Source organism: Triturus cristatus, chromosome 11 (genome assembly GCF_964204655.1).
Source record: "Triturus cristatus chromosome 11, aTriCri1.1, whole genome shotgun sequence".
Lineage (NCBI taxonomy): Eukaryota > Metazoa > Chordata > Amphibia > Caudata > Salamandridae > Triturus > Triturus cristatus.
In genome coordinates this window covers 974,111,552-974,138,224 of record NC_140594.1, presented here as the reverse complement: position 1 = coordinate 974,138,224, position 26,673 = coordinate 974,111,552, and the positions used below count along the sequence as shown (strand labels likewise).

Here is a 26,673-nt window from a genome sequence, read left to right as displayed (position 1 = left end):
ATCCAACGTTTGAGCTACTCATTCTCTCTTGCATTCTCTTCACTACTGCCCAATTTCATTTCAAACTCCTGATTTCTTGTTTCCTCTTTCACCTGCCTCCTGGTGTGTCATGGTGTGGTTTTAATGCTTGTATGTGCATAGCTGTTTTCAGTTATGTGGTTGCTCACTTTGGATATATATAACCATGCTATGCTTGTGTTCTACTGTACAGTGCACTGATATTTTTTTAGATGAGTTTCTTCATAAATAAATAAATGGTAGGAGTCAAGCATACCTACTGTTTCACTGTGCGTTGCCAACATATGCTTTGGAACATTAATATTTTTCCCAATCGAATCTTTGCTATGCCTGGAATCACATCAATGTCACCCCTGTACTGCTGTAATGTTAATTGGATGTTTTGATGGTAGCTTTATTTCACATCATTTGCGAAGTACCCCCCTGTCCCCCTGTTAGAAATGGGGGTCTCTAGTTGGCACAGGTATGCACTTGTGACAAGCAGGGACTCTCAATTCTAAGTCAGGATAAGGGGATCACCCTTTCAAATAACCCCTGCTCACCCTTTAGGTAGTGTGGCGCAAGCAGTCAAGACAATTCTCAGGGCGCTATAGGTTAAGCATTTGTGAACACATACAGTAATGTAATGACACACCACAAATGGACACCAGTCAAGGTTATCAAAAATAGTTCTCTTTATATAAGGCTTAGCACAAGACCAGAATAACGTTTAGAAATGACCACAGTACTATTTCAAAGTTCAATGTTCTTGCAAAAAGGCTTAAAATGCAAAAATAGGCTTCTTTTACTCAATTCTGCTTCTTTTCAGGCTTTGTACGGTTCGTACCTGGGTGTACGACTCGTCCGCATTAAAAACAAAGAAAGTACGAGTCAAACAATCGGTGCAGACTCCGGGGTCCGGGACGTGCACACTGCGGTGCGAACAGAACAAAGTACCTTTAGTTCGTGGGGTCCGCGACGGACAGTGCGGGACAAGTTGATGGGTCCGGGTCGTAGTTCGGCAGCGTACTCGGTCTGGTCCGGTCGCGGCGTCGGGACGCGGCGTTGGTACGGGACCTTCAGGGGTATGGGCGGATGAGCCGGATCAGCTTGCAGAGTCCGTGGCGTTCGGGCCGTACCTCCGGTGCGGATCAGCGGCGACACTTCTCGGCGCCGTACAGCGTACGGGGATGATCAGCGTACTGCGGCTTCTCGGCTCTGAGTGCGGCACGGGCAGTACGTTAGCAGCGTACGGACCGTACCTGCGGGACAGCGAAGCTTGAGTCCGGTGTACAGGGTTCGGCAGCCAGGGATGTACGTCTCGAATTGGCGGGGAAGGTTAGGTGCAATGCAGCCGGGAGGGATACGGTGCGTACTAACGCTTTTGGTTCAGCGTAGACACACGGTGCCGGGCGGCAAAGACACGGCTTCCCGGCGGATGTAGTACGAGGCGTACTGGGGCCAAATCCAGCGGGAAACAAGCAAGAATTGTCCAGGCAACTCAGTTTTTGAAGGCAGATGAGTCCAATGGTCCTGGGACTCAGTTCAGGGGGCAAGCTCTCTTCCAAGCCCTTGGAGAAAGATGAAAAACAAAGTACAAAGTCTCTTTCAGTCTTTTCCTCTCCTTTCTCAGCAAGGCACCAACTGCAGGCCAATCCCCCAGGTCAGGGAAAGTTACTCCTCCTTCACCTTCTTCCAGGTCCTTCTAGTCAGGCAGAGTTCCTTCGTGGTTCAATCAGGATCTGATTTCTTAGGAGCAGGGCTCCTACATTTATACTCAGTTTCTTTTGTCTTTACAGGCCAGGGGGGCCTTTGCATAATCCCAGTCCAGTTCTTTTCAGTGAGGAGCACTTTGTTGTAGAGACTCTGGCTTCTTCTTTCAGCAGACAGGGCAGAGACATCAGACGCTCCCCAGGGGGTGGAGCCTGCATTGTGGAGGCAGAGCACTGTCCTATTCAGAGTCAAGGTGCACTCCTCCCACCCATCCTGGTGTAATCTTTCTATTCACCACCTGGCAGCCCCAGCCTGTCTCCTGGAACTTCCCAGCCCTGTCACTCAAGCTACACACAAAGAAGATAGCCCTCCCCTCCAGAGGCGGACTGAAATGGTTAAGCAAGCAAATGCTAACTTTCTAAAAGTAGCATTTGCAAACACATGATAATAAAATAAACTTTACTAAAATATGTATTTTATTATTCTGAGTTCAGGCATACTAAACACAAATTTCTACCATGCTTCCTGAGCCTGCTAGGATTATAGAGTGTTATAATCTAGCTGCCCATTCTGGCCTATGGAGAGCAGGTAGCCTTACAATAGTGAAAAACGAAAATGGCTGTAATTCACTATTAGGACATTCCACACACCTCAGGGCATGTCCTACCTTATCCTTACAATGTACCCTGCCCTAGGGCCTACCATAGGGGTGACTAATATGAAGGTAAGGGAAGGTTTAGGGACTGGCAAGTGGGGACACTTGCCAAGTCAGCATGACAGTACCAGACTGCATGCAGGTTCTGCAATGGCAGACCTTAGACACATTTTACCCCGCTGCTTCTGTGGGTGGCACAACCCGTGCTGCAAGCCCACTAGCATCATTTGGATATACAAGCCCTTGGCACCCCTGGTGCACTCTACTAGGGACTGATAGTAAACCAAATAAGCCAAACATGGAATTCAATTCACATAATACATTTTACCATAGGGAGAGCATATGCACCTTAGCACTGGTCAGCAGTGGCAAGGTGCCCAGAGTCATAAAACAGCCAACACCAGGTCAGAAAAAAATACAGGAGGAAGGCAAAAAGTTTAGGAATGACCCTGCAAAAAGGGCCAGGTCCAACACCCCCCCCCCCCAATCTTTGCTTTATTGCTTTTCTCCTCCACTCCTTTTATGCATCACCTCTTTCTATTTCTGATCACTGCTGTTAATATTGCATGAGTCGACTTCCCTCTCCTAACATTGGCTTATCTCAGTGGTTATTGTAGCAAAGTGGAAGTATTATATGGTATTGCTGGGAGACCTTTCCATGCAATATTAACACAGTACCCAAAAGTGACCTCGGATTCGCACTAGCATAGTAATCCTTCTCTCAGTCCTGGTAGAGTGCCAAAGAGTAGACAGGCTTACTCAGAGGAACATGTGTTAAGCATTTTACAGCACCAAAATGGATGATTATTGGCATGACTCGAAAGAAATCGGGCACCAATATATAAAAATAGAGCTTATTTTTATAAATGTAGACACCAAAACGAAATTAATACAAGTTGGATAGCCAAAGTTATCAATTTTAAAGTGTTTCATAAATCAGAACTTGTCAGAGCTGTCAACTTTACCATTGCGATCAATGAAGAAAATCTCAGGTGACACTCGTCACTTGTGGGGTGAGTTTAACGGACCCATCTGGAGTTATGGTCTTGCAGGTCCTCAGACCAAGCTTTGACAGCCAGAACAATTTTACCTTCCCCAAGGAGTCCGGGTGCAGAGGTGACTTGGGTGTCCTTGTTGCTGAATGGGAGCTGTCAAAAATGGAACCTGACAAAATGATACTTGCAGGTTGAGTTCTAAGGATCCCCTTGTAGGAAAACCTGGAGGGGCCCCTGGATCAGGAATCACTAGGTAGAACAGCTGTACCTAGCTCTGGCGTCCCCGGTGCAGAGCTGTGTCTATACATGGTGCTGTATGGGACTGCGGGTTCCGGCATTACCAGGCGGGCGAATGAAGACGTTTTGGGACGCAAGAACTCGACAACTGCACCACTGGAGTGGAAGGGGAATGATCCAAAAGGTTCCCTCTGCATAGAGCATCATGTGAACTAGTTAGTAGTCAGCCAGACCACCTGGCAAAGGTCACAACTGTGTCAATCTTCTTCCAGAGGTCCGGGGAATGCTTTAGAGGGCGGACTCGCTGAGGTTCAGTACTACGTTTCCTAGAAGGCACCTGGCTGGTTACTTTCAGGCTGGCCTACAACGGAGTCGGGTGGTCAGTCCTTCTTTGGATCATGGAAGTGTGGTTTGTGTCTGCCGACTACAAGGGACTAGTTCCTCTAGCCTAAGGGAATCCTGGTGAATTCTTTAGATTGCAGACGGGTTCACTATCCTTTTGCAACTAGTCTCTGGTCCTGGATAAGTCATAGTCTGGTGGGTTCAGGGGGCTGCCACAGGTGCAGTTCTTTACGCCACTTCTTTATGGAGTCCTTCCTTGTGTGGACACATGTCGTCTTTGTCATTTTTCAAGGCAGATCTGGAGTTCTGGTGTCAGGGATGCCCCTTAAATCCTAGGTTTAGGGTGTGTTTAGGGGTGTGAGGATCAGTAGCCAATGGGCTCATGATCCTGCAGATAATTAGCCCTTGAGGTGACCACATCTGGGGGTGTATGTCACCAAACTACCCAGAACCCATTATTCTTAGGACCTATCAAGATGGCACGGGCCATCCTTGGCTGTACAGACCTTCTGGCTCACCCTGGGGCTATGGGTAGCCTTTGGGGGTGCACACCTCCTGAATACCTAATTTTCCACCAGCTCGCAAACATGAGTGCCTGAGGTGGGGGATGCTCCGTCTCCACTGAGATTCAAGCCACTTACATATCAGAGGCAGCATGGCCTTTGGAGCTCACCGCTTCTGATGGGTCATTGACTATCCATCATGGGTGGGTGGAGGTGTGACCTCCATCCTGCCCAGGCTTTTGCTCCATCCTCTAAGTGATAGCACTACCCAGCAGGACGGTAGACTTCTGTCTTGGCAGCAACCGGCTCGGAAAGCCCGCCATAGCACAGGGAGGCAATGGAAACTTGGGGGCAACTCTAAGGATTCCTCTCCGGTACAAGCCAGCTCACCTCCGATATGAGGATTGTCAAAGTTGAAAAAGCACAGTGTTTGATACCAAACATGACTAAATTTGGTGGTACCATCATGGAGCTGGCTTTTTTTGTTTTGTCTGGTAGCCAGTCCATGTTAACCTATTAACCTCTGTTCACTTACAGTAAACTTAAATGGCAATGTTACTGTAGAGGAATATATGTTTGCATATATATGCCTGCACCATCAATATAGTGCACCCTGCCTCCAGTGCTTTAGGAGGGCTACCTTAGGGGTGACTTATATATATTAAGGCAGTGGTGAAAGTGTCACGCATCAATCTCGAGCAGGGAAAATGCTTGTGCAGGTTGTGGTAGCAGCCCTGCAGACTTTATTTTACCTGGGTCACTCAGGTTGGCACAAATAATGCTGCAGCCCTGGTGACCCCTTCAACACCCTTGCCCTTGGAACCATATACTAGCGACTTACAAGAGGGGGGTTGTTAAAGTATCTTGCCAATTAAGTGTACCAATTCCCATTACCTTTTGAAGGAAAGAGCACTGGGGCCTGGTTAGCATGATCCAGTGCACTTTCAGATCATCATTTATCACAGCATCCAGAGCAAAAAGTGGGGGGAGTAAACATCTAAAAAGTGCACTTTTCTAAAGTTACCCACTCTCCTTCCAGTGCTTGCTCTCTGAATTGTTTGCTGATGTTGACAGTTTCTGGGAGGCTGTAGTTTTCTACCCAATCAGGTAAATGTTTACAACATGGCTCAACTTCTTTGCCAGAGCCTGACATTGATTGGACATAGTTTTTGTCAGCATGCTGAGGCATTCAAAGATGGCATTGGGCATACAGTTGCTCACAATTAAACCCACCCTGCCTCCTTGTTCTCACTCTCACTGTATGGCTTTGGTAGTTACATACTGAACTTTTGACTATATGCCCCTGACCGCTGCTTCCATTGAGCTTTCAGAATCTTTAGCATCTGGGTCAAGCTAGTTGGGCAATTTTAGAAACGGACACTGGAGGTGGCATAATCCACAGCATCACTTAGATGTACCAGCATCACTCCAGGAAACTAGACTTTCTTCCTTGTCTGTTGATACAGGGAGGTACCGCATAGTGACAGCAAATCTGCATGCTAAGCAGCTAAATGTCAATGCTCACTGCACTGGCTTCCAGCCAGTTTTAGACAGTGCAATGGATTCCAGCTGGCAGGCATAGGAGACATTCATTTTATCCCCTGCTCCCGTTGAAGTGGCAGGGGATAAAATGGTGTTGGAGGCTCAACAAGGCAACATTGACTCTTTTCTACTTAGGAAATGGTGGCTTGGCAGTGCTTTGCCAGTGCTCCTCGACTTGTAAATAAGGTGGCCATATTAAAAATGGAACTGGTAACTGAGACATTGCTCATTATTGTCCCATCATTCATCATCAGTCAGTAACTACACCCTTCTCTGGGCCTCTTGGGACTTGCTGGCTCCTGGCACTGGTTCTTTACAATTATTGCTGTAAACTGGGGCAGGTGAGAAAGCAGAGAGCCTTCTACAAACAGGATCTTGGCAGTCCATATGCAGCCTTGCTGCCAGCCTCCTTGCCTGCTGAGTTGGTTGCAGTCTTTTGGTCCTAGCTCAGTTTATTCATGTCCAATAGCCAGCTTGCTGGTTGTTCGATGTCTCCAGCCTCACACGGCCTCTTCTTCTGGTCCGACCTGCCTGGTCGTTGTGGCCCACAAGTTCTGATTCCACCCAGGACCATCAGAGCAGTGGCAAGTCTGCTGTGGCTGGAAAGCTGGCATTCACCAGGGTTAATCTCTCAGAGATAGGATGACCTGTCGTGAGAGCCTGCTGTACAGGTTGGATGTGCAAAAATGTCAATACAAGGTCAAATATAGATTATAGCACGCAAGTGAGCTCCTCCTACAGTGTGGGACTTTTCTGTGTATTCACCCATTTCATGACCAGCAGCAGATATTCTGTAAATATGTTTACAAACTCTTCCATGCATAACCTAATGCCTTCATGCGCTAAGTACCCTACCGGATGTATTAACTCATGTTCCCAATTTGTTTAATTCTTTACCAACTAGTGATTGAAAGGCACTGTCATTTTTTACATTTTAAGTTCTTCCTCATAGCTAAAGTTACCCCTGAAGGATTTTAACTCAAGTGGCTTGCCTCTCTAAGAAGAATGTCAATCAATTTCATATTTATAAATCACTGTATAGTATTCCTAACTAAAAGCCAAAGCTCACGTAAGTTATTTCTGTGAAACAGAAAATGAATGATTATTAAATGTCAGAGTTTGCAACAGGCAAGTAAATGCTGGAGGCAGTCTAGGTCATTGATCAAGTGAGTGACTGGCTTTGCTCCGGCAGATGGATTTTCTTTGATAGCCAGTGCTTCTCTGCCCTTCTGCACATGCTCGATAGGGAAAGGTGGATTATGTGTGCCAATGAAGAGGTGTGGTTAAGGGAATGAAGGTTAACCAGATCTGTCGGTCCAAGACGGGTTCTGGGGCCTGCCTACATCTCGCTTGCTCTTTCACGAGTTTTCACCCTTTAAAATTGTGGTTTATTACACCATGTTGATTCAGTTTACATCGAATTGATATCTTCCACATGCGTTGGAACACCAGACGATTCAAGAACAAAGGTGACCTAGTAGCGCGCATCGTTCATGGCATACTATGTATGGTCGAGGATTTATTGGACGTGTTTACGTAAACGGGGGCTGTTATCTGTCTGACATAGCGGACACTCTCCGTCTCTTTGGTTGTATGTGATTTTATAGAAAATCAGTTTCATGAACTACCATTACTGAGAGACATTTCACCTAAAGAGCTTAATGGAGATTTGCAGGACTTGTAGCATTTACCATTTCACAGAAACGAATTCATAGTTTTTTGGGTTTTTTTGTAATTGTCCTTTGCATGCTATGTTTATTTAACGTGTAAATATATTGGTTGCAGGTCTTACTTTTAGCCACATTTTAGTCTGAGATACCTATTTCACGCATTATTTAAGGCAAATTTGTTTTTGAGTTATATCTTTTACATCACAAAACATTATTTAGGATGTTTTCAAATAGCTGTCTGCTTACCACCCCCAAACACCATCTATTCTCAACCCCAACACAACCCTTAACACCTAAATGCCATCCACCCCTCCCAATAAAATCCGTCGCCACGTTTAAACTACAACCATTCCTGACCCCTAAATGTCAGCCCTTCCAAAACCCTAAATCCTCTCACTAAACCTAAACTACATCTGTCCCTGAGCCCTAAACTCTTCCCCTGCCTGAGCCCTAAAAGCCCTTCCTATCCCTAAACTCCATCCTAAAGCTTTCTTCCTATAAAGTTTACTCTATCTAGACCCCCTAAAACCACTCACCACCCTTAAACTCCTCCCATTTCTTAAACCTAAAAACCCTTCACCACCCTTAAACTTTACCAATCATTTAACCTCAAACTCTCAGCAGCCTTAAACTCCCATCTATGAACCCCAAATAACCTTGCCACCCATCTAAAACCCCTCACCACCCCTAAATGCTGCTCATCCGCAAATCCTAAAAATCCCTCACCATCTTAAATACCACATTCCTTAAGCCTAAGAATGCCTTTTTATGGCCGAACTCAACCCATTATTTATTCCTAACACTTCGTCACCCTAAGTATCACCCAACCCTGAAGCCAAAAACCAAACTTCCCCTAAATTCCATTCAAGTTTAATGAAATATTGAATTTTTCCTTAAAACTATCTTTCCTTATAACTTTTCCATGATTTGGATTCCTCCATTGTGGTTTCTCAGTTGTCACTTTCCTATTTGTTCACGTGCATCACTTCTCCTCAGACATTGCTTCTGATATGCTGAAAGTTGCAGTCTTCTTTATTTATTTAGCATCCTCTGAACTGTGCTAGAAGTAATGTCAATGTTTTGCTACATTCTTTTTGTAAACTTTCGAACGACTAACTGTCACTTTTCATATTTACTAACTAGGAGGAACATTACTTATTTGCAAGTTTATTGAAATATATAACCATGTTTTATTATTTAAAAATGGTAACATTTATTATATAAACACACAAGAATGCCTATAACATAAAAATAACATTGAATGGGAATATAGATTTGACTGAGAGCCAGTATAAGACGTCTGAGGGGCTTGTCTGCAGGTGGTGCAGGGCTGGGATGTCATTGGGAGACTCTGGCCTATTGAGACTGGCTGATGGAATGTAGGGGGGACACTAAAGGTGGGCCTAGCTTGTCAGGCATTTTAAGGCATCCTGGGAACAGTAGAAGGGGGTGACCGGTTCTTATTGTTAAAATCTGCGTTGCGCTGGGTAAATGCGTATGTTATTGGGATAGTAGTGCGTGAAGTCAGATCGAGGTTGTTTTAATATCCACAAAGGGTTCTCTGAGCTAGAAGCTGCTTATTGAAGTCCTCTTAAGGAAAGGTTTAGGGTTTCATGGTGTCAGCTGAAGGTTTACAGGTTTGGCTGCGGGTGTCAATTACTGATTGAGGGTGTGGAGGGAGGGCGTACCACCTCTGTCTGAGGATGTTAGAGGGCCACTTAAGTTTGCTTGACTGTCTGAGGCGATCTGAAGGCCAGACTAGTATTGCTTAGGGTCTCCTAGAGATAACTGAATGTTTGTCGGCCTGTGGCTGAATGTACGTAATTTATGGCTGACAAAATGTGAGACCCAAATGGAGGGTCTTTCTAACGGTGTGCTAGGGCCTTTGCTATTCCTTCAGGGTCAGCGGGAAGAGGTGTGGCGCTGCGGCCAGGGCGACTTACTCCGGAATCTGGGGATCATGGTTCGATCCCCAGCGCCGGCGGCAGATTAGCCCAGCACTATCTGACTCTGGGCAATAGCTTGCTTAATCTTCCGGACGGCCCCCAGCGCCTAGAGACCCTTACGGGTGATTGTTCGCGCTTTACAAATGTGGATTATTATTATTATTGGAAACTGTGGGCATAGTACAGCTAGTATGTGGTGTTTGAGTGTGGGTGAGGATAGGGGGCTAGTTTCTCTGCTCGGGGGCTAGTTTCTCTGCTCTGACTAGAATGTTGGCCTGAGAAGGATATGCAAAGCTGACAAGACCTAGCGGTAACATGTCGGAGGAAATGGGGTGATGCAATGAGATGTGTAGCTTGGGCTTTCTGGCTAGGTACATCCTAGCACAAGGACGGAAGAAACAGGCACTTTGAACAACAAGCATTGGCATAGCCAATTGGTCTCGCTTTTGGGACCTTATAAGTGTTTAGCCATGCAACAGTTGCATAACTAAATACTTATAAGGTCCCAAAAGCAAGACCTATTGGCTATGCCAATGCTTGTTATAGGGAGAGCTCTCTGGCGCCCACAAGAAAAGTCTTCTGTAAGTGGAATCTCGACATGTAAAAGAACGTTACCCCAGTGAAGAGCAACATTTTTAGGCTTCACGGGTGAAAAGTGACATGCCAGCGCCTCTTTCTCATGAGTGAGCGCCCCCCGCCCACCTTCATCACAGGTAAAGGACTGACACACACTACACCATTCATTCAGTCAACAATAATCAAATATCGAGCAAAAAGCTTCCTAGGACAGTCTCGCGGTTTCATGGCGCTACAAATAACATTGTTTATGATTGTCCAAACCATGGAAAGTGGTTTTATGTCCAACGTGCCACGACAGAAGTAGGAGTGAGACCAAGATGGGAATCCGGGACTAGAAGGCTGCAGGCAGACTGTTGGCAGTAGGCGCAGTAACCCACAGAGCTATCCTGCAGCAACATGCTTTAAAAAGTCTGTAAGGGTCAGTGAGAGCTCTGAGAGGTGGAGGGGACACCGAGCACAGAGTAAGGAGTGCAGGAGGGGTGCGAGATCTCGGTGGATGAGATGTGGATAAAGACAGTTCTGAAAGAAAGAGAGTGGAGGAGATATCTAGAACAGAGTGGGGGTGGTGGGGGGGCGGTGAGATCACCGAGGAGTGGGTGTTGGAGGGGAGCGAGAGTGTCCGGGTAGAGAAGGGTAATAAAGACAGGAGCTAGGGTGGAGAGAGTGCTTGGTAACTTAGAGAGAGATCAATTCTAGGGACATGGGAGAGCACAGAAGTAGGTTATGAAGAGGGTGTCTCCAGAAGGGAGGAAAGTGGCTGGAGAGACCAAAAAACAGGAGGGTTAAGATTCAGAGCGCCCTCTGGGTGGTTATAGTAAGAATGTGGGTGGTGAAAGAGATTAAAACAAGGCACAAGAAGAGAAAAGGCGAGCTAGTGAGACAGTGAAAGTGAAAGTGAACTGGAGAGAATGGGAAAACGAAAGAGCTCGAGAAAGAGGCATTGATAGTGACAGAAAAGGGACGTACTAAGAGACAATAAAAAAAGACCGACAAAGCATGCTGTGGCGGGGGCGGGGGAGCGCATTCCAGTCGGGGGAGCGGACCCTTTGAAGTATGATGCCGAGGCTGTGGGTACACGTGCACGTGCCAGTAGGCTGAAGCGCTTCCCCAAACGGATTGCATGGCAGCACGATGCACGTGATTGTGCGCGTGCTCGCCATGCAAACCACTTTTGGGAGCACTTTGAAATGCCCCTCTTACTAGAGTCTCGCATTGCGATTGCGTATATGCAATAGCTAGGCGAGACCTAAAAAGGAAGAGGCAACTTTCAAAACCCACACAGTTTAGGAGAGAATAGAAAAAACGAGAAGTAACAAAATCAATAAGTATTAAGAAGTAAGATGGCAGCTTTAAGGGCTCACCACGAGGTTTAAGGGACTATACAGCTCCAGAGTATGCAGTTTCTAGCCGCCAAGACACTTGAAAGAACAATAGGGTGTTTGGGACACGTGCACAGCTGCGCCCCTTGCTGGGCCTGTGATTTCTATGTTAGTGAAGGTCGGAAATCTTTACATGACACGACAGCCAAAACAATTGCCTTTACCAGAGCATTTCATTGTTAACGTTTTCGTTCTCACAGAGGAGAACCCATAACTAAGGATGTATACAATGCATTGTAGAATATGTGGAAATGCACTTCGTTATGCAAAAAAGCAAAATGTTTAGTGGAAATCTTGTTCAGCTGAGTTCCAAGTAAATTTGAAGAACTAATTCTACTTGTGCTTTTCATTGTTTGTGAAAGCTTGAGGTGCAGGCACCCCCTGGAACCACCGTGGGCTATGTTATCCAGAACTGGCACCCATGTTTGCCCAAGTTTACAGTCCAGAATGAGAAAAAAGAGGGTGTTTTGAAAATTATTGGCCCATGTGTTCCCTGCAGCTGTTGTGGAGATGTGAATTTTGAGGTATGTAACAAGTGAAACTTTTGTTCCCGATCAAGATAATATGTCTGCTTATGCAAAACGAATGCGATTCTGATTATACAGTCTACCAAGTATTCAAGTCACTGATATGTAACTCTAAAAACTAAAAAGAGAATGCAAGGTTTGTGTAGAGGAGTGAAGTTGCTTAGACTTATTTTCTGACGTTGCATGCCTAATACATAATGAAGACAAAATGTAAGGGTTTTGTGCTGTACTTGTGCAAATCGTGACTTTCCCATAATTTTAATTGGGAGAGCTTCCTACTATCGTTTCACAAGAATAAACTAGAGCACACCCTTCTCTTGAGACTGTCTGCTGCAGAGAGACCTTTCTACTCCAACCATCTCTCCTCCAAGAAAATGCTCCCGGGTTGACAAGCACAGTGCTTAAGTTGTAAAGGAATAGGTGCCGGGGTCCAACGTTATGCTGACATGCCTGCGGCTACAGATTGTCATGGTTTGAGACACTTAAGCTGCACAGTCTATATACACAGAGTACTCTTTCATCTTTATCTCACTCTTGCAGGTTCCTTTCATCCCTGTTTTCGCCCTGTCACCTTTTCAGTCCTTCTCTCCCTACTTCTCTACCCCATTAGTGTTTCTCTCTCTTGTTCTGGGTCAAATTTGGATGAGGTAAAATAAGTGCTGGTCCCCCAAAACAAATGCCAATTCTAACACCTGCAATCACTGGCACAAATTAATCACTGCATACGCATAACCGAATCAGCAAATTCGATGAGCTACAGTTAGCTATTAAATGGGATTAACAAGAGACTAAGCTCTGTAATAAAACATGATGTACAGGCTTAGTTTTATGTATGGAATGTGTGACATTCTGGGGGAGGAAGGATCAACGAAACAGCACACAAATATCTGGTGTTTCAGGGCTCATCTGTTGTGTAAACACGTTAAGCAATTAAGCTTCTAAGTCAGAGCCAAATGGGTGAGTAAATACAGCCCTACGTCCATCATGCTGTTTGACAAGCAAATATTAAACCAGCTGTTGGACCGGGCATCCTTGGCGTAGTTTCCCCTGACTATTTGCCTTCTGACCTGTTTTGCTGACCTTATGATTCTGGGCACCTTGACACTTTTAACCAGTGCTAAAGTACATATGCTCTGCACCCAAAACATGGCAACATTGGGTTATCCATGACTGGCCTATTTAATTTACTTTTAGGTCCCTAGTCGAGTACACTATATGTGCCCAGGCCCTGTAAAATAAATGCTACTAAGGGGCCTGCTGCACTGATTGTGCCACCGACTCAGTAGCCCTTTAAACATGGCTCAGCCATGTCACTGCAGAGCCTGTGTGTGCAGTATTGAACTGCCATTTTGACCTGGCAATTTAACCTACTTGCCAGGGCCCAACCCTCCATTTTATTACAGACAAGTCGCTCCTAATTTAGGCCCTAGGCAGCCCTATAAGCAGGGCACATTGTATTTACAAATTAGGACATTCACTTTGGAGTTTTACATGCCCTGGTAGTGAAAAACTGCTTAATTAATTTTTCACTACTGCAAGGCCTGTCTCTCCCATAGGTAAACATTGGGATTGCCTTAAAACATCTTTTACGAGTAATTTCCAATTGGGAAAATATAGAGATTTGGGGTCTCTGGGCTAACCATTTAAAATCACAACTTGTGGTGAAGTTGGATTTTAAATTGTAAGTCTGAAAATCCCACTTTTAGAAAGTTGGCAATTTCTTACTTTAACCATTCTGAGACTCTGTCTGTCTCAGAATACAGGTCTGGGGTGGGTGGCAGCTTGGCTTTATGCATTTCCTCTAGATAGTCACAAAAAGGGAACTGGGGACATTTTCAACCTGATTTCTCATGGTTTATGGACCTTTCTGAGGTAGATTAGGAGAGAGGAGCTGACAATTGCACCCATGTAGGACTGTGGGTGTCCCCACTGAAAGAGCTGCATACCATCCATATAGTGAGTCAATAACGCATTTGGGAAGAAGAACTGGACCCCTGATATGAACAAATCAGATCTTTGCTCAAACCAAGTACAATCTGCCTGAGGAAGAGCTCATGTGCTGTAAGAGGGACTGCCACTTTGCTACCTGCTCTGCTGTGTTGGCCTGCTGTTTCTTGCCTGGGAGTCAGAAGGAATGAACCAGTTCTCTACATCCTTGAACCCAAGTTTCTACAAAAGGGCTTGTTGGCTTGCCTACTTTTCTATGAAGTCTCCGAGTCACAAAAGACTTCTTGCAACTCTGCTGGTTCTTCTGGACACTGCCATCTGTGAGTCCTACCCTTGCCTGAGGCACGCTCTCTGGTCCTGGGCCTCAGACTTGGGCTCTGCAGCTGTTTCTACAAAAAACAATATATCCACAGCACTGCACTGCTCTGAACCGATGCAGTTCTGGTTTGAGGACATCCCTGCGTGGCTCAATGACGATACATCAACCTGACTGTGAGGCTCAATGACACAGAATGATCCAAAAAGACTGCTGTGAGGCTCAACTTAAATGCATCAACCCGACTGAGTGAATTAGAAACAACATATTCAGTCTTCGATGCTTGCTCCATCCAAGGTACTTTATCAACGGGCCCTGCATGGGTCCTGTTGCTGGCCTGCCCTCCATCATTGTTGCCCTGGAACTTTGGATGTACCCTGGTCTAGCGTGACCTCAAGTAACCTTTTAGCACTATTGACGCAAAACTTGATCTCTGGCAGGCGTGAATACGCAGCAGCAATCGAAAACCCAATAATCTAACTCGGCTGCTAGGAAGAATCCCACTGTTTTAGTTCCCTTATCAGATTAAAATGACTCCTGCCTTGGTCGAGCAAAACTGGAATACTGTAACTTTGTCTACGCAGGCATGAGAAATAGATATGTTTTAGAGATTGTTTCAATTTTAACAATAAGTCCCATGTTTCACTTGCCCTTATAGAACTAATTGCAAATGATTTTGGTGGTGCAGAGAGAGAACAAAGTTCAGATTCCGCTACATTGTCTTCAAAGCAAAGGAGGCTCTAAATTCAAAGTATCTCCATTGGCTGTTGAGAAAATATTCTCTGAGGCAAATAATCAGGACTGCCAATGCTAATCTGCACGTTTATGTTAATTCAACTGAGACTCGGGCATGAAGTCAACCCGCCTTATCTCAGTTTCACTCTTGATAGCTCTGAATCCAAATTTAAAAAATCAATTAAACATGATAGCTTTAAAAGGAAATCTGAAAACAAGCCTCTTCAATTAAGCTTATCCATCCATAAAAACATCAGGACTGTTGTACTTCCACTCCAAGATGGGACAGAGCTGTGTGCAAGTAGCTCGGCCATCCACAGAGCCTATATGATATCGAGGCCTCATGTCCCTTCAGCTGCCTCCTGACCAAGCAGAGGATGTACCTTGTTAGGCCCTCACTGCCACATGCCCTCTGTGTGTGAAAAAGCTGACATTGATATTACACAAGAGCAGACACAGCACTCTGATTGTATAGGTAACTGTCACTTCCTTTGCATTGGCAGTTACCATGTGGTTATTTTAGCTGAGGTTGTAGTGCTGCTTGTGGTAATAAAGCTAAGTGATGTAATCTGACAGTGGGGTAGGTGCTCACATTGAAGTGGTGGACATAGGATCTTCAGTAGGAGCAGGGGTACTCTTGGTTGCAACAACCTGAGATTGCAGTGGTCGTAATCACATTGGTGATGCATATAGTAACAGTGGTTTGGGTTTCAGTAAACCTGGTAGCACTATCTACTGTGAAAAGACTGCTATGTCTACCTATGTATTTTGTGATGGTGAAAGCAATGTTTGTGGTGACAGTAACCCTTCAGCAAGAGGGGTAACTGAAACCTGCGGCATGATTTTCGGATTTCATGTGGCATAAAGAATCGCTGGGGCCATAACAGTTGCACTTCAGTGTCAGTAATATTAATGTGCAAAGTGGTGACTGAGTAGCACAGGATCCGGTTGCCATCTGAGTGCCACTGGACTACATGGCCCAGAAGTCCCTGCTGGTGATGGATGTGAGGAGGAGCCAAACTGCACTGTGGATAGCTTGCTCATGCGCTGCATGGGGCTTTATTTCCATCTGTGGGCCACTGGGCTGGACTATGAGGCCCAGTACTTCCTGCTGGTGAGGGAGGTAAGGAAGAGCCCAGCTGACCTATACTGAGTACATTCAAACCTGCTTTGTGGGACAGTTTCCATCTGAGGGCCACTAGACTGGACAACAAAGCTCAGAACTCCCCTCTGGTGGCCAAGAGCCCAGTTGTTTTTCTATTTCAAGTGCTTTCTCACCTTCTGCGCAGGACGCAAGAGACATGGCCTGGGCAAAGAGAGGGCTTCGTCGGTGCCAGTCAGAGCCCAGAGGAGCCTGGGCTTGGCTAGGTCTGGTGGTTCTTTATGCTGGCCTTGGAAGGAGCAATGTGGAAACGAAAATTCACCACTGTCACTACCGTAAAACAGGTACTCCAACTAGTGGGGTCTCCAACCAGTAGCTCGTGAGCAACTGTAGCTCTCCAGCTACCTCCGAGTAGCTCATCTGTGTGCAGCCCAACATATTAGATTAGAAACCTTTTGCTTGGTTGAATTAATATACATATAAGACAATTGAAATTAGACCACACCAATAATATTAGTAGCTCTCAATGCATTTCATTGAATATAAGTAGCTCTCAGTATAGAAAGTGCTGTAGACCCCTAGGCTAACCTCCTGTCGGAAGCAACCTATGTCTTAAAGGGATAATTATTTCTAAAGCTAGAATTAAGGCTCCCCATCACTTTATAAACACACAGGCAGAAGTACATGAGGTGGTAGGTATCCCCTTCTATTCCTAAAAACTCAAAATCAACAGGGATGAAGCAAAACAGGATTTTCCCTACCCACCCCAAAGAATCCGCTTACATTGAGTGTTTCTGATCCTTCACACTGTTTCACCTAAAGGTGTGTCCATTGGGAGTGGTGGAGGTTCCTTCTTAAATGAGGACTTATAAATCTTGCAAAAGGCAGTAATGGATCAACTTCAATGTTTGCAGTGCTCGAGGTGAGGTTGAAAGAACACTTGAAAAAGTTTAATTTGTGCCTCACGTCAGTAGAAAAGTCGGTACTTGTTTTGAGGCCATCAAGGACTCACAACCCTATTACTGCTGTTGGTGTAAAGAACAGTGAAAGCATTATAAAAGGAGAACTTGGGAGCAGGAATTATACATTGGAGGGGGAAATGCAGGAAAAGGCAGCCTGTCAGAGCAGGTCTTGTAATGAATATATTTGCTCAACTCAGTCTCCACCTGGTACAAGGCTGAAGGCCTTGGGCTGCTGTGGGCTGGCTGGCAGTGTCTGGAGTCTTATCTCTGCCACGCCTGAGTTTTTCACAGGTCTTTAAAATACAATGTACATAACTTTGAACTGTTTAAGGAGGCTTTGTTAGTTTTGTTTACTGGTTCCAGTAACCCCTATGTCCCCACTTCGCTATTCCTTACGTTTGTATTTTATTTTTACTGCCACAGTGGGAGAATGCATTTTGTCAAAAGGCATCTCACAAGTAGGGATCCCACCTTTTCAAAAGAAAAATACTGGCCATTTGTTGTTTAAATGTCTGAAAAGGCCTCGCCTTAAAACTAAATAGAGTTGTAAATAAAATGGAATGTAGTCATTTCTAACATGACTTTTCTGCCTTTATCTTTTGTTTAATTAAACTTAAATTGTAATTCTTCATCATGGATCATTAATGCAGCCCTAGAACACATTTAAAAGTGCGTTCTATTTGTATGTGCTGTTTAAAGTGTGCACAGATCAGTGCTGAAAATACCGGCTTTAGGTGATTTTGTATTTTTTATGTAGTGAGTGAGACATCAAAATACCAGTGGTGCTGGTAGAAATCCGATCAGCTGGCAACCCTAATCCAGAGACTTATATTTTGTTGCAGGATCAGCACATTATTTATTTCCACCAACCTCAAGCCCCAATTGTTGCCATAATAGCAATAATTTAACATATCAAACTCTACGCAAGCCATCAATACAATGCTGAGTTACTCCAGATGTCTGTATATACAGCCAGCCTTCAGACAACTTACTCCTCATTCTCATCACTAACCTTTCACTTTCACCCTGCACTCAAATTATCATACTGCACTGACACTGCTTTCAATGTACTCATGCCATTCACCCTGCTATAATCTGCACTCGCATGCTCACACCACTCACCCTGCCCACACCTGACCCTCCACTCACTTGTCACATTCACACTCACAGTGATTACACTGCACTCCCGCTGTTGCCCTACTCTCACACCGTTCATCCTCCTCTTACCCTGTGCTCAAACGAGCACACTGCTCACATTGCACTCGCAGCGACTACACTGCACTCATGCCTCTCGCTCCGAGGTCATGCCATTCTCCCTCCATGTACCCTGCGGTCAAATGAGCACACCACTCACCCTGAACTCAAAGTGATCAAACTGCACTCACACCACTCACTGTGTACTCATGCTTTTCACCCTTCACTTGCAAGAGCATTATACTCACCCTGCACTCAAGTGACACTTCACCTACCTGTCACTCTCACTGCTCACTTTGTAAACTCACTCAAACAAGTACATCACTCCCCATGCATTCATTCCTCCCAGTCTGTAATTTCACCCTGACCCATATTCTTATGTAACATCACTCACTCTCCAGCCACTCCTCTCACACTGTCACATTGCTCACTGTGCACGCTCACTCTGTACTCACATAGGCACTCGGGTCACTCACACAGCTCCCCAGTCACCCACATCTTCACTCTCACAGGCATATCACTCACACCACGGACACAAGCACAGCACTCACCCTGTAGTCTCACCACTCACCCTGCACTTCCTCCACTCACGCTGCAATCACAAAGACAAACCTCTCAGCCTGCACTACAGGCACTCTGTTCATCCTGCCTGCACAAGAGACAATAGTGTGCCGGAACCTATAGGACCACACCACTCCCTCTGCACTAACTCCTCTCACCATGCACTCACCAATCACTCTCACTGCTCAAACTGTCTAACACACAGGCACACCACTCACCCTGCATTTTTACCACTCGCACCACCCTGCACTCACTCTGCACGCACTCGTCTCACCTGGCACTCACATGGGCCCTCCTCTCACATTGCATTCATGCAGCTCACCTGACACATTGGCAAATTTCCACACTACACTCACGCTGCACTCACTCACACGATTCACCATCACCCAACACTTACATGAGCACACCTCTTACTCTGCACACATAAAAATTACACATCTCTCGTGAATTTACACATATTTCTACAAAAACACCCACAGAATATCTGCTATTTCCATGGTACTAGATGCCTACTTCATTCCATCTTCAACAAACGGGCTGGTGCAAGAGAGGAGAGTGGACTGAGAATGTGGAATGGCACAAGTATGGAGACTAGGTTTGAGGCTATGGGGTATGGTGCTGGATTGTGGCTCACGCGACTCCTTCAGCCATTCATAGCTTTCTATTCACCACAATGCTTTATTCCGTGACACACCGTTTCTTTTACAATGGCAGGCTTTAAAAACATTGGCGTACCCACAGTGGCCAGCATGTGTTGAACCTCCACATTCAATACCAACAAGGACGGAGAAGACCTAGTCTTATTTTACCAATAGGTGTTACACATGCCCCACTGACTGGTATATAAGAAGGTGTAGTGGATAAGGGGGATACACTTGGCAAAGCTAGTTGACGCTAGGGGTAAAAAGTTGACACTAGTTTGAGCATCCTATATTGGAATGTAGCGGACCTACAAAACAAATTAGACAACATTAAATTGGTTACTTTCATTGAAATATATTAAATCCTATGTTTTCAAGACACATGGTCATTAGATCCACTCCGTATTATTGGGTATATGACATTCCACGTCAGCAATTAAGCCCAATTCAGGTAGAGCCAAAGAAGGTATGGCTATTTATATTTCTACTCTAGTAAATGGAAGTGTGTAGAAATACAGAGCTGGTGACTCACATTACCAAATTTTGGGCTTAGAGAACACCAGGGGCCATATTACATAAGTGCCCCAAGGGCGCAACGGACAATTGCACCCGCTTTGGGATACTTTGGTATTACAGAAGGGGCTGAAGATGTGTTTGTGGCACCTTCTGTTATACAAATAGTGCCGGTGCACATAAAGCTCCAGCGCTATCTTCCGGGGGCATTCCCTCATTTGCATGGAGGCGTGACCGCGCTTTATTGAAGATGTGGGTGCAGAGGCAAAAAAAGCTCCCAGGCGGTGCATGAACAGTGTATGGAAGCATGATTAAACACAAGTTCTTAAACTAATTTTGTGTTTGCAAATGAAGTAAGCATACCGACAGTCTCATTTGTAAAGACATGTACAGTTAGTGAAGAAGGAAGTATTTTTGAATATATACTAGTGTCTGATAATCTGAGATTCCATAACTTTAAACTTAATGGAAATTGCTTTTTGTGACCTTCATCCACAAAGTTTGCAGATTGATTCTTCTGTATGGGACGCCCAGAGTACGTGCTGTAAAGATGCCAGAAAAATTAAGGTGGTTAGCAGAAATGCTCCATGAATAAATAGGACTGGGTGAACCCAGATAAATTCTTAGCAAAATTAATAAAGGAAAACAAAATGTAGGTAAATGTTTAACTAGATGAGATTGCCGGCAACATGGGAATTAAAGGATCTTTGGTTCCAGTCTCAAATTATATAAAAGATGTACTCTCTAAGCCTTCTAGCAGAAGTATCATAAAGGTTCGACCACAAATGTAGAAAAACTCATGTGAGATTTGAAGCTGCACTGAAAAAAGGTAATGGATTACAGAGTGAGATATTGGAGTGCAGAAAGCGCATCACGGTGCCCTCAGCCAGAGTAAGGAAACCATTACGGAAGAGGCTTGAGCTGCCCTTGAGGCAACCTGTAAGGTCTAGTAGGATAACCTGGCCTTCTGGCAAGTGATGTATCGCCCGATGTTCAGAGATAAGTGAGGTCCCTCACTTAAAGTAGCTATCTTGGCCCATGAATGGATTACCTATTTTTGTAGTGTATATGCAACTGGAAAAAACGGTTGAGAAGGATTATAGCGAGAAGGGGGAAATCATATAATCCCCTTCCTTTCTTGTGAAAATTAAGAAATGTTTATACAACCTTGCAAGAGGTATTTGCCGCAATTAATAAATGTTCCAATTCAAAAGCTCCAGATCCAGTGGGGTCCCTTCAGATATTTTAAGGCCAATGTTGAATTCTGGGGTCTACAATTAATATATGTTTTGATGACAACTTGTAGAATGGAACCCTAAATACTGGTCTCAGTGCTTACTATCTATAAGAAAACAGTTGTGGTGACCTGGTTTATTTGTTTGATGAACTGGTCTAGATGGTAGGAAGGACTATCTTGGGTGGATTGGAAGAGTGGGTGGAATAGCATCACTTTTTGTCAGGCATTCAGTATGGATTTCAGAGGGATTTAGGCACTGTGGAATAGTTTCAACTTGGACCTGTCGGCCATGAAATACACAATAGCTTAAAAGGGCAGTATTTACTTGACGTTTGACCCGTCATGTGCTTTTGACCGTGTCTCCCATAGTAAGTTATGGCTGTTGAAGGAGGGCATGGGGTAGATGTTTACTTAATTAAAACTATTGGGAACATTTACCCCGGTACTGTTCCCAGAGTGAGATATGGAAATGATTGTGAATGCACAGAGGAATTCATTATAGATGGGGGGTGAGGCAGGGTGATGTCCTTACGCCCTTTCTCTTCTCTAGCTATACAAATAATTGAAAGAAGGTGTTTGGTGGAGGGTGCATGGACGTGCCCCAGGTTAGCCATCAACCCTTCTCCATAATCCTCTATGCATATGATGTGGTCCTACTTAACCTGCTCTCTAAAAGCTTTTCAGCTGTTGGTAGATAATTATTCATCTTCCATGAGAGATTGGATCGTCAAGTCAACCTTAACACGTCATTTGTAATGACCTGTGGGTCACCTGCCCCCAGAAATCGACACTTTAGTATAGGTGGTGATTTGAAACATGCACATAACTTCTCATACTTGGGGCTAATATTTAATTCTGCTCTCACCTGGAAACAGCAGGTTAATATGAGAAATGAACCATTCACAAGAGTGGAAAAGGGGATCTGTGATAAGAGTAAGGGCAAGTCTCTGATTTTTGAAGAAATGTACATGGCGTCAATTAAAATTATTCCAGTCTCTTCTAACACAGAGGGATGTATCAAGTGGCTGGTGTAAAGGGGTGACTCTAGGTCCAGTAGCACATGAGTCACTATAGGGAATGAATTCTGCAACATGTTTATGCAGTCATAACACGCATTTTATGCTTCTGTTGCTACTTGTTTTCCTAGGTAAAATCCCTTGATGAGTCCCAAGATGTTGGAAGGATTTCCAAGCAGTGGAGTGGATTTGTAAAGGAGGCATTCACAGATGCAGACAACTTCGGGATCCAATTCCCTATGGACCTTGATGTGAAAATAAAAGCGGTGCTACTTAGTGCCTGTTTCCTAATAGTAAGTTTTTCAGGAGTAACTGTTACATGCTTCTGGTGCAACCGACTTACAACAGCATTTCTGGTGGGTTTCAGAGCAGGGTACGCCATATCTGAAGTATCCCTGTGCATGATGTACAGTTTACCTTTTCTCAGGCTGATCGTAACCTCGGTCATTTTCTGATAACAGCCTTGTAACACTTGTGCCTCTAGTTTGACGTTATAATTCTGCCCACCCTCTCAAAAAGGATCCACTGGTATCGGACTATGCTGGTGAGTTTACCATCACACACGAGTTCTGGTGCTTGAGAAATTTTTCACCCAGAGCAAACTTTCCCTTGAGATAAAGGACATTCATGATTAGCTTTTATTAATCAACCAGCAGCATCTTGATGTATATTGTAAACCAAACAAATGCATGGCTTTGTAAATTGTCTTAAGAGCATCTCCGTCAGGTATTTCTAACCACTCAGCTCTTGTGGATCTTTCACTTGATACCATTCCTTCAGTCATTCCTGATGTCATCTTTTTTTCACTGCCAGCTTCCATAGGAAGGACTCAATTTTTAGGTCGAGCATCAGCACGCATGCACTGTCTGCAAGACCTGCTGAAATCACTTGTACTGAGCGTAATACCGCAAGCTGCTTGCAGTTGGTTCACTCTTGCATCACTTGTATTTTGTGGCTCCTTATTCGTTAGTGCTCCAATACATAATTTTCAGTTTTACGGTGAGGAACACTGGTAAATTACAGTTTCCTTACACACAAGTGTTGTGTGTTCATTGGGGACCACTTGTTTAGGGATGACAGCTTGTTAACCCCTTCGATGCGCATGACGGAGCAGTTCCGTCATGCGCATCGGTTGCGCTGTGCGTATGACGGAACCGCTCCGTCATGGCCCCGCCCGCGCAATAGAACCTTCAGCACAGCGCGGTAATCCGCGCCGTGCTGAAGGGGTTAAATGAGCCATACTACATTTCATTTTTTATATTTCTTTACTTTTTTAAAGGGGTGGTAAGTGCATTTTAAGGTACATGTGAAAAACTTTCACATGAGTAGTTACCAGTTGAATGATGACATTGCCTCAGCATTTGAAAGATGAGAGCATGTCTTCTCTTTGTTTGAAGACGTTCATTTGCGCTTAGAAAGTACAGAAACTGCATGGAGAGAGCCAATGTAGTTACATACCCTGATCGCAGCTTGCGGGGAATTATGTGCATAATAATCCTTGATGTGTTATGCTGATATGCATTATCACATTGCTTATTGATTTTGGTGTTTGAATATAAGGTATATAATGCACACCTGCAGGGTAAGGGAAAATATGCATCATGAGTTAAGCGAAGATTTCATAGCTAGAAAATAAACTGAGTGATTTATGAAGGCGGTTTCCTGGAAAAGCTTTTTCTAATTCAGTTAGGCGCAGACGGGCACGCTGTGTTCTGTTTACTTGTCGACAAAGTGCAATTTAAGGCCTGCCTTGGTCTTTGTACTGGTTTTCCATGGAGTGGAGGAATCCAGCTTAAGCATGGCAAAGAAGTAAATTGGTTTTGCTGAAAGAGGAAATTTGGCAGCTTACTTTGTTTTCAGAGATTTGAGAGAGAAGAACAACAAGATGGGTATGAAGTTGTTGAGATGCTTAGGGGCCACTGAATGTTTTTCAACAGGGGACGTACTTTGTGTACTTCTGTAGTAAGTGATGGTGGCTGATGCAAGAAAGGTCGAGCAGGAGCTATGATGTCTAGACGTCTCATCAGGGCACAAGCAGGACGTGCATTTGAGGGGAGTCAAATTTATAATAAAGACCATTGAGTATAGGCTGAAGTTCGTCCAATGTCCCTGGGGTGAGTCAAAATCACAATCTTTCATGAAAGGTATTATACTAATGTCAAAGGGAAGCCAGGTGTTTTAAATTTTTTCATGGAAAAATTCAGATAGGGAACTGCACAGCTCAACAGAAGACTCCATGAACTTTGCAGTAGACGCTGTGTGGAAGAGATTAATTTCTCTCAAAAAATGAATACTCCCTGATTAAATTCGAGGAGCACGGTAGTATGTACTGGCAGATTTTGTTATGTTTTTTTAGGTCCCTAATAGCCAGGTGATTGGTGGCTTTAGCAGAGAGGCTGTAGTCTTGGCACCATATTTTTCAAGAGATTTTCAACGATGTTTTGCCATTCCTTCAGAAACCTATAAGAAGGAATGTGTGATCCTTGAAGGACAAGCATATTTCAGAAATATTAAGAGCTGATTCCATACACATGTTATTTACATACTTATGCACTCATATCAAAAAGGGCTTGGACTGTGATGTTATAAAGGCACTACAGAATGCAGAAGTAACTTTATTTCAGTTTCTGAAGCGGGCAGAACTGGGTAATAGATACCCTGCTTCTTCTGACTAGGCAATGTTAGAATCAATGGGGACCAAAGTGGTCAGTCCATGCTTAAGAAAAGCACACCACATGAAGGGGTTCTATGAACTGAAAATAGCTTGATAAGTGGGCATAAACCTCCACATCTTAACCAAATCTTTTGTGCACAAAGGCAACGGGCCACAATCGAACAGAGCACATTTGCCAGAGATGATTTTTTCAGTTTTTAGGTCGAGCCTAGGCAGCACAGGTGCTGCTCTGCAAGGCATGCTGTATTAGAGTAAGGACTTGAAGCCCCGCCAACTCTCTGCTCATATTTGTCAGTGGCTTGTGTCATTCTCCTTTGTAAATGCTTGCTTCTGATGTGTTAATAGGCTTGTTAGTACCTCCTTAGTACCGCCTTATCTTCATTTGTAACCTCCCATGAGGACTGGCCCTTTTACTTCTGTTACACGGTATGTCTTATTTAGTCTGTAAGCACTATTTTTTAATTAGTTTCTCCTACTGCAGGTACGACATGATTCCCTGCAAAATTCAGCGCACCATGCATGCTTTCACTTTCCAAGCACCCGGGACAATGGCGGCTGCTCCTTTGAAATTTGCATTTACAAGAGTTTGAACTATTGGCATTGTAAAGGACAATGCCTCATATGTATGTGTTAATTATCAAAACAGATAAATAAAAGACATTGTCACTTACAATGCCAATAGCTTAAACTCTCTCAAAAGGAAACCTATTGCATTTCAAATGCTTGTTCAGAGCTGTGCACTTTTGGATTCCTGGTGGATCAAATTACAAAAAAAATGGGGTGGTCCTCTCACTTCTTTAGAGTAAAAGGGAGTATAGTTGAAGAGACATCTTTCCAAATTTCGATAAAAAAACATGGGCATATGACTTTATCATCTTTGATGAGCTTGCGATACTTGTAACATTTTGTCTTGGGGTCTTAACTATACGAATGCTTTTAACCAGGTTACTTGCAAAATTTGATGGTATCGTGACCTGCATAGGGTGATCAACCGACCGTAAATTTCAGGGACCGTCTGTTATTTTGGCATGTTGTCCATTACCATTCTTTTTACAGACACCATTTGTCTGTAATTTTGGGGATTACAGCAATTTGTGCTGTTTCCCTGGAGATGCCCTAGGAGTTTAATGTTCTTGCTATTGGAACCAGCTTGCACTTCTCTTAGACTGTAGAGGCTGCAGCAGCCCCTCCCCAACACCGCACAGACTGAGGACTGGCCCATTGTCATTCTGACTTCAGCTGATTGTTACATACAGAATGACAATGGGAACTGGGGTAGTTACAGCAGGGGGTGTGTCTTCTCTTGCTTCTGCCTAACGCATGGCATTCTGCGATTGTCTCGATGTTCTAGGTCCTGCATAGGAAACTGGATTGTAAACTGATGGGCAAGCTGTGCATAAACTCCCTCAAACTAATCAACACGCTCCTCAAAGTAAATGTTCAGAAAGTATTTTTGTGGGACCAAAACAACTTCAAAGGTAGAACATACAACACATGAAATCCACAACCCAATTTAGTGAAAGGAATACTTTAATGGTTAAAACAAAAAAAACGTTTCTAAGGGGATCAAGATATATGATTATTATTCTTGTTGTTTTAAAGCAAATGCAAAATGTGCCCATAGAAAGCTATGACAATCTCATCTGTCAATGTTGGGCTATGTGGATTAGGTGACCGGTTGTAGGTACCT

General features: G+C 44.3%; 1 protein-coding gene across 3 annotated transcripts in view; it reads left to right on the top strand.

The window, feature by feature from the left end:
* The window catches only part of LOC146785771 (phospholipid scramblase 1-like), a 201,642-nt gene that overhangs the window by 163,737 nt on the left and 11,232 nt on the right, over positions 1 to 26,673 (top strand). For all 3 annotated transcript variants that reach the window (XM_085635031.1, XM_085635030.1, XM_085635029.1), the window contains 2 exons: positions 11,921 to 12,082; positions 22,441 to 22,602. In XM_085635031.1, the coding sequence (XP_085491157.1) occupies positions 11,921 to 12,082; positions 22,441 to 22,602 (324 nt within the window). The remainder of the gene's footprint in view (positions 1 to 11,920; positions 12,083 to 22,440; positions 22,603 to 26,673) is intronic.